The following is an 8,924-nucleotide window of genomic DNA, read 5'->3' on the forward strand; positions in this document are numbered from 1 at the left end:
GAAGGGTCCCACACCACACACAGACCTCTCGGTCTTCCGGTCTATTACGGATGTTGTTTGGATACACCAGGACCCCACAACAGACCACCACGAGGAGCATAAGCAGATGTATTAAATACGATAAATAATTACACGACACTGATATTCATACAGTAGCAACGCTCTGGGATTAATGGACACTCGTAAAAGCCAAAAATAAATGACCGCGCGCGAGCCAGGAATTAAGCCACACCGACCACATCGGTGAGTGCACGAGCCCAGTTTTCTCCCAGCGGCTTGATAATTTTTCGTAATTTCCAAAACTGGCCTACGCGAACTGCTTTATAGTGTTCATCGAGCAGATGACGACTGGGGCTTTAACAGGGAGTCCATTTAAATAGTGTTTCATGTAAATTTATATAAATGCTGTAAGGTTTAGTTTGCGAATTAGCACACAGCTAAGGTTCAGGCGCGACCAACTAACAAACAAACACAGACAAACAAAACCTTTGAATTAAGTTACAACATGAATACTATTTGTGCACTAACGTTAGTAGTAAACGCTTTTGAGGAATATTTTATTGTCGAGTGCACAAAAAACTCGGAACTGATCCTCCCCCTACCTTGTTTTGCAAGTAATTTAGTGACGTTCATAAACATTTATCATACCCCTGTGCTTTTAAAATCTAGAACTAACAAAATAATCACCTAGGGAGTTGTGTTTGTCAGGACGCATATTTAGTCCGAGTTGTTTGTCTCAGTGTTTGTTAATCGTGTATATATAAATTTAGGTAGGGAAACAGAAAACTATGAGCGTATACAAGTTGGCATTAACAAATATATAATTATAATAATCATAATTGTATTTGCCTAATTAATAATTAATTATCCGTTTGCTGACTGTAAAAAAATACTGGAACTTTTAAAACGGAGTAGAAATTAAAATTAAATGGATGGACACAAAATGTTACAAATCTATGCCATAGAGGTATGTCAGATATGTTTGGGCAGTTTCAGACTTGAGGTTATGGGGATTCAAAGTAAGTAATTTAAAAGAGAGCGTTATATCTTATGCAGCAGTCAAAATGGTAATCTTCAGGTCTTGATCAAGCAGTCTTCTATTTTTGTGACAAATAAAATATTTAGCCAAAACTAGATTTTTTTTATATTAAAAATTCATAGTAATTGTAGTAAACGTTTTTTTATCTATAAAATATGCTCAAATCTCGACTTTAAAATGATTAATAATGTTGAAAAGAAAGGCACAACATATATATATATATATATACGATAATGGAATGAAATGGAATGAATATGCATAAAAATATGCTCCTTTAGAAAACATTTCTGCCATGTTGTCATGTTTAACACTATATATCATGCTTTGCCTGGTTTGTGTTTGACAACAGGCTTCTTTGCTAAAATATTGGCACTTAATGTCTGAATGAAATCAGACATCAATTAGCACAGTGATTTGCTCATAGGGAACTCTGTCTTTAAACTAAATCTAATATCTAAGCTTACAACTAAATCTAAACAATTTTCCCCCCTCACAGGCATTTCATAAGAGCATTTTAACTCAAATAAATCATTTGGGTACCATGGATGGCGAGTTACCACCATGGAATAAACATGGAAGTCATAACAGCAGGATTCCCTATAATACTGCAGGGGAACATCAGGAGGTAGGTTACAGTAATTATATTTCTGTACATTATGATAAAGTAATGACAGAGGAAAATTATGGTGAAAGAGCAGAAGAGTTCTCTCACAGTACCTGGCTCCGAACACAGTCAAAGGTAGGTGACATATCAATTGTAAGGCTGAATACCAACAATATTAGGTTGCATCCAGTTCCTCACTTCTAAACTCAAATATCCCTTCTTTATTTTTAGGGGCATGATGACATGATAGGAGACAGCTTTGCTGCTGGAGAACAAATGACGTCACTGTCATCTTGTATGAGTGGTGCATTTAAGGCTTTGTTACCAGATTACCATGGAACTTCTTCAGCAATGTCAGCAAACTCTGATAAATATTCATATTCTCCTGATAATCATTGTCTCATCAAACCTGGCACTGCAGTGGACAAAAAGTCAGCAGTGGAAAGTGATTTTTTGAAAGACCCTTTGGGTGAAGCATCAGCTAGTGTCACACATATACTTCCTCTCAGGTGTGCCCAATATGTGAGACATGAAAAGGTATGTAACCTCTACACTGCATAACCAAAATAAATGTTATTTCTCCATTGTCATTTAATATCTGTCTTTTCACAGAACCGAGAATTGGACCAGGGAAATGGTAATTGGACATCAGTGATCAAAGATGCTTTAGAGATGAGTAATGGAATGGAAATGGAACAGACTTTATCCATGGATGAATGTGGTCCCCTAATGAACTATAATCTTATATATAAAGGACCTGAAACTGAGGCAAATTTTAGATTAAAGGACCACTTTAATCTTCAGATTGCAGGATCCAAACTAAATGAGAAGCAGGATGGGCAAGGAGTAAAAGAAGAACCGGATTCCTTTATTTCAATGTTGTCAGATGATATCAGTAAAAATAAAGATGTTCTGGAAATGGTAGGTGCTGATATAAAAAAAAATTGTAATGTAGATTTTATAAAACAGAATGTAAATGAAGCCACCAAAGAACAAATTATTTATTGTCATATATTTCAACTGTTCTCAGGGGAAACATGAGGAGGCAAGCATATTAGATGTTGGATCATCTCTGGGAAAAGAGGAACTTGGAATTACTGGAATCAGAGAACATGAGCCAGGGTTATTACCAGGATTTACCAGGAGTTCATACACTCCTTTTTCTTCATCAGAAAGTCTTACAAAAAGTGAACAGTTTCCAGGTATTCAATGTGGGCTGTCGTGCAAAGATGTCAGTCTTAGAAAAACTGCCAGCACAAATACTGGCTTCAAACATGCAAAAGTAAACAATGAAACTGTTCCTGAAAGTTCTACTGTATATGGGCTTCATCATCTTGCTCTTCAAAAGGGCTGTCACCAAGCAGAGATTACAGATGGAAAAACTTCAGTTAATTCTCAGGATCATTCCTCACAGCATAATGTGCAAGATGAGAGGGTAAAGACAAGCAAACTGCATGTCTCTGAGAGTACAGTAATAAAACAAAGTGCTGCATATCTGCCCAACACTCAATACTTTGGAAGTAAACTAAAAAAGCAAGTTCATGATCTTGTACCCACTCCAGCCTCAGTGGGCAGTCAAAACACAGCTGTGGTTAAATGTGAAAACATAGAACTGCGGATCCCAACAGAAGAAAGGATCTCTGAGAGCAGTCTATCTGTGCCAGGAAAAAATGAAACTAATGATTTTCAGGAGACATCTATTGGCACAAAAAATGCTAAACTCAGTCTAAAGGTGGAAACAAAATTTGCCCCTGAAATTCAGAACTCCTCTTCAGGATCAGAGACAGTTCCAAATCTACCTGTTTTACCCCACATAATTCACACGGATTATAAATGTAAAGACTCCCAGATTGAACCATCCGAAAGCGGCAAATTAAATGAGCTTTGTTTTCAAGAGAACAATTCAAAAAACGTGACACTCACACTTCCCTCAACTTCAGCATTTACTGAAAGAACTCGAGATGAATGTGATATCCACGTCCAACAGAAACAAACCCAAACTAGTCTAAGTACGGTTCTTCTGCCTTTTAACGAAAATTTTAAAAACTCTGAAAGAAGTGAAAAGGTATTTCTCAACATTAATTCAGAAAGCAGTATTCCTCCATTTACTGAGAATATTCAGGAAGCTCCACCTTCTCCCACATCAAGGACTGACTGCTCCTCTCAGCATAACCTACAGAAAGCATCGCAAAGGCATAAGAAAGCAAGAAAAAGAGAAAAATCTGAGCTTGAAGCATTAAGTGGACCAATTCACAAATCTAATAAAAGAGATAACTCTTCTGTGTATGGATCAGAAATATTAGAGAGTGTTGACAAACTAGACACAGCAAGATATGAGGAAACAAATCAAAATGTTTCATTGGCTGATAATGACAGCACTGCACCGAAAGAGGAGGACTTAATTACAAATGGTGATGTAAACCCACCTACACCTAGGAAAAAATGTCGAATGGCACAACTTGAGCTAGTGGCAGATACAGCAGAGACCCCACAAAAAACAGATCATAGCTGCTCTGAAGCCTCACAGGAAGAAGTACCATCAAACTCTAGGATCAACAGGAAGGCTATTTCTAGAAAGAAACTGAAGAAAAAAACAAGGTTAAAGGCAAAAAACTCTGCTACCCTTAGTTTGTCTCAAAGCACTGTATTGTCCCCAGAAGAAGACTGTACATCACATTTTCAGGTCAGTGACACCACTCCGATGAAAGGAGTCAGTAATCCAACAGTAACCCAACAATCCAGTCCAGAAAAATTACAAAAATCCAGAAAAAAGGCTACAAAGCAAACACTACAAAGCAAAGATGATCTGTATAAAGATGCTCCCACAACATTTTCAGAACCCAAGGAAGACTTCGTGGACGTCAAAAGGCATCAGAAAATGAGAAGATTTCCTATAAAAGCTTCTAAAGGAAAGCATAAGAATGCAACTCGTTTTCTGAATAGACAGTCTTCACTAGAGCCTCAAACTGATTCTGTTTCAACCTCTGTGACTGAATCTTCAAACATTGTATGCCCTCAGAATAGCCCAAATAAATCAAAGCAGAAGAAAAGAGCATATATCCACAAAGCAGCAAAAACACCCAATGTGTGCCCACAAGAGGATATGGAAAACGTGATGACTTCAAAAACAAAAATTGTGAAAGCAAAAAGACCTCTGAAAAAGGCAGCTAGAAAAGATAACAATGAAACTACTCTTTTGGACACCCAGTCTTCTATAGCCACTGTTAAGCAAATGGATTCTGTTTCAAATGTAGGAAATGAAGTTGAGTCTCCTGTTATTCTCAGCACACCAAGAAAGTCACAGAAAAAGAAATTGTCAGATATGTGTGTTTTGAATCCACTCTCAGAAACTGATGTCAGCATTGTGCAACCAACTACAAAAAGATTCAGAACAAAAAAAACACTTGACAAAAAAGTTTCTCATAACACAGTCGGTGAGAACTGTGAACCTGCTCATTTGGCTCTTTCCTCAGTTGATTCTGTGTATGCTACAGAAACTGACTATTCAGGTATCAGCCAACAGAGCACTGAAAAGACATCAAATAAGAGGAGAAAGACAGACATCAAGTTTATAGAGGCACAAACATCCACTACTAGTCAACAGGACGACGTCACTTTACCGCCCTCAGAAGATTTTTCATCTATTGTGGTTTCAAATCCAAAAGAGACTGTGAAAGTCAAAGGAATTTCTAGAAACAAAACCAATGACAACCTCTTAAATGGTAATTTGGTTGAAGAAACATCTTTATTAGCAACTGTAACAGAAGAAAGTTCTATTTTACCTGGAAAGATTGACTCTTCAAGCAGTTTTAGACTAAGCAGCACACTGAAAAAGCCAAGAAAAAAGACTGTAACCAAAACCAAAAATGAGCTAGCAGAAATACTCAGTGTAAACCAGCATGAAGATCTGGACAAACACACACCAGCTCTCCCCCATACATTTGTTTTTCTTGTGGACAGTGTTATGAGAAGGATTCAGAGATGAATGTTCATTGTGAGGTTTGTTGCCAGTCAAGTGGGGAGGAGAAGATTTGTAGTGCATCACTTACCGAAATCATGCAAGGTGTTACCCAAACCTACCCTCTAAAGTGTACCTCATCTCGGAGTCCAACAAGTACAGGATTTCAGCTGGATTCCCAAACGACAACCAGTTCAGAACAGCTCTCGCAACTGCCTCAATTGGTGGATGTGGAACCTACACAAACAAGAGATACAGATCTTTCAAAACTTCCTAAAACGTATCCTGCCCATTCACCCATTAAACTCCCAAATGCCAAATCACCCACTCGTTCTGATGTTAACTGTACTTCCCCAAGTAGCTCTCTAGAATGCATTGAAATCACTCAGAGTTTTTGGAAATGTAAGTGTTCGCGTTGTGGTCAGCGATTCGAGAGGTACAGGACTTTGAGTGCTCATCTGCAAACACATGCTCCTGGTTTCAGATATACTTGTGCACAATGTGGACAGTTCTTTGAAAGGTGGAGTAAACTATGGCTACATCAGCAGCAGCATCGCCTAAAAAGCCGTTGTTACTCCTGTACGCAGTGCAATCTGCAGTTTAATTTCTTTAATTCCTTTAGAGAGCATATGATTGACCATGCAGGGCAGAGACCGTATGCTTGTCCCCTCTGTCCCAAAACCTTCATTCAGGAGGCAAGCTTACATGCTCACCAATGTGAGTCTCATAAACTTTGTAAAAGTCTGAAATGTGATGTCTGTTCTAAGACTTTCAGTAGTTTAAGAAACCTAATCAAGCACAGTCTTCTGCATAATGGTTCTACCTCTCACGTTTGTCTCCTTTGCAATCTCTCATTCACAAATACAAGAGTCTTAAAGGAACATTTGAAAACACACACCACATACTATGGACCGGCCCTCCCCGATATTCCATCAAAGCCACTTGATTTTCCTCACAAATGCAAAAGGTGTAAAGCTAGCTTTTCAACTGGAGAGTTGCTCTACGCTCATCAGATACGTCATTCTAGAGATGCAAAGACTCACATCCGTCCAGCAGTAGTACCTACCTCAAAATTGTTCGATTCTTGTCATAATGACACACCATCTACCCCACCTTTCACTCGCAGGAATCATATATCAAACCTCAAACTTGATGGCATACCCAATAATAACAGCCTGTATGTTTATTCCCACCCTGACAGACTCTATGTGCCCCCTAGTGGCAGAGTACAGCTTCCGGTCATTAATTTGGACCCTGATGAACCAGAGGATGTTTCAGACTCTCAGAATCCTGGTCATGAACTTCCAAACAGTGAAATCACTTCTCAATCTGACAGCACACACCTACCTCAGGCCACTTTAGATCATGAAACCACCAACCTAAATTCAAGTGAAAGCATAGAGATGATGGCAAATAGTCAACATAATTACAGCCGCAAGTATCAGAGAAGCCCTTCATTTGTGGAGACAAGTGTTGACATGGAAATAGAAACACCTGCTCAAGAAGAAGATTCGTCTGAGAGTTTTGAATGTGCAGACTGTACTGAAAAACTAACCAGCGTGTTGGGCCTTTATGAACATTACATTCTTCATGCAATAGGAGATGCATATGTACAGGTAAACTGATAATTGATAATGCTAGAAGGTAGACATTTTCCCAGATATATTATGCTTTAAAATGAATGTTTTGAAACAAATATGTGTTGATGACATCTGTTTTACAGTTTCAATGTTTAAAGCAAATATTGGCAGAATGTTTAACTTTTATTTTTTACATCTTGAACAAAAGTGGGAAAAATTAGCATTACTATGACTCTTCCTTCTAGCATGCTTTTTTCAACCCTCAGGTTCATTAATTTTAAAAGTTGTTGCCCGATAGCCACTCCTAGATACTGTATTACTGGGGTCATTTCACTACGCCTTATCTCCGTTATCTCTGTACTGCCATTCATCATCTCCTTTTGTGCCTTCAGCGATAGTTTTGGTTCTGTAAGAGATCTGTAAATAGATATACATAATCCTGTATAACTCCACAACCTCCTAATCCTTCCTTTGTAAAAATCTCATGGTTACGTTTTCAATACCTTTTTAATTCAATTTTGTAATATTGAGAGGTGGTTAAATATAGATTAACCTTGAACATTCATATATGAATGTCTGGATGGGACAAAAATATATTGTATATTGTAAAAATGAGTAGATCTTGAGAACATTAGAATATTTTTGGAAAATAATGGCTTTGAAAAGATCCAAAAGATTCTGTGCTTTTAAGTGGATTCAGTTTTTTTTTTTTAATAAAACATACTACTTGTCATGTGTAATATTTTCATTATATTGTCAAAGATCCTACAGACAAGCCGAGGTAAAATATGTGTAAGGCTTCTGATCAGATGTCATGTTTTAATAGCAATAGAAAAAAAGCAGAAACCGTTCAGATTACATATTTTGCATGGGTTTATCAAATATTTAATCAGTTATGCACAGAGCAGAAGGGGGAAAAGATCATTAGCAAGCTATGTGTGAATTTTTGAGGTACCACACAACACTGCAGTAATTTGGTAGTGAATGTCTCAGCAACTCCATATGCATCTAAAACGGCTTTTATAAGGACTTTTGATGGCTACTTTTTGAAGGAACTCATTTCACATGTCAAATGGCATGTACATCAATCAGTAACAGAACACTTGAATTTAATTCTTCTTCTCATCTTTTTTCCCCTCTTGTTTGTTACCACTCTGAGAGGTTAGGGAGCCCATGGCATTGCGGATGGCCTCATTGTTGGGATCAACACCAGGTAGATTCTCCAGGACACTTTGGAGGAATTCTGGGTCCTGCATTACATCATAATCATCCTCTTCCTGTAGAATCAGTTAAAAAGTGCAAGAGAAATGACAAGTCACCAGGGAGTATAAGGGAACAGTGTTCTGTCACAAGGAAAAGACATGGGAATACATTTCTGTCAGGACCACTATCGTCAAAGATGATTGACAATTAGCATACAGTTTGGATTGGCGGTATGGTTCCGTTCTGGGCAAGAACTCCTGCGCATCCATGCAGCCTAGCATGGATGAGAGCAGGGAGAGCAGCAATAACCCCCCAGGGTAAACAGAACAGAACCAACATAAATGTACTGCAGATATTGTTAAAGTTCAATAATTCTATGTAAACATTTTAGAATTAGTCTGATTCAAAGGAGAATCGGAAGGCTGAATCCCGACTGACATAGGAGGAGTTGGGGATGGAGGAGGGTAATTAGCTATTGAGCAATGCGAAAACTGATGATAATACTGAGGAACCTTATATATGAATGCTTATGGTGCTTTT

The 8,924-nt window shown here is 38.0% G+C and overlaps 2 protein-coding genes across 2 annotated transcripts in view; one reads left to right on the plus strand and one right to left on the minus strand.

Moving 5' to 3' along the window:
* The first annotated feature begins 1,706 nt into the window (after positions 1–1,706).
* LOC107656568 (uncharacterized) lies at positions 1,707–7,593 on the plus strand. Its single transcript, XM_016444466.1, has 5 exons — positions 1,707–1,778; positions 1,875–2,180; positions 2,256–2,280; positions 3,206–5,365; positions 7,574–7,593. The coding sequence occupies exons 1-5, from the start codon at positions 1,707–1,709 to the stop codon at positions 7,591–7,593; spliced, it is 2,583 nt and encodes an 860-aa protein (XP_016299952.1).
* Positions 7,594–8,044: 451 nt separating this feature from the next.
* Positions 8,045–8,924, minus strand: part of LOC107656594 (26S proteasome non-ATPase regulatory subunit 4-like) — a 4,330-nt gene continuing 3,450 nt past the window's right edge. The window contains exon 10 of the mRNA XM_016444486.1: positions 8,045–8,458. Coding sequence (XP_016299972.1) covers positions 8,291–8,458 — 168 coding nt within the window. The 3' untranslated portion in view covers positions 8,045–8,290. The remainder of the gene's footprint in view (positions 8,459–8,924) is intronic.

This window comes from Sinocyclocheilus anshuiensis, unplaced genomic scaffold (assembly GCF_001515605.1).
Source record: "Sinocyclocheilus anshuiensis isolate Anshui unplaced genomic scaffold, SAMN03320099.WGS_v1.1 scaffold1393, whole genome shotgun sequence".
NCBI classification, from domain to species: Eukaryota; Metazoa; Chordata; class Actinopteri; order Cypriniformes; family Cyprinidae; genus Sinocyclocheilus; species Sinocyclocheilus anshuiensis.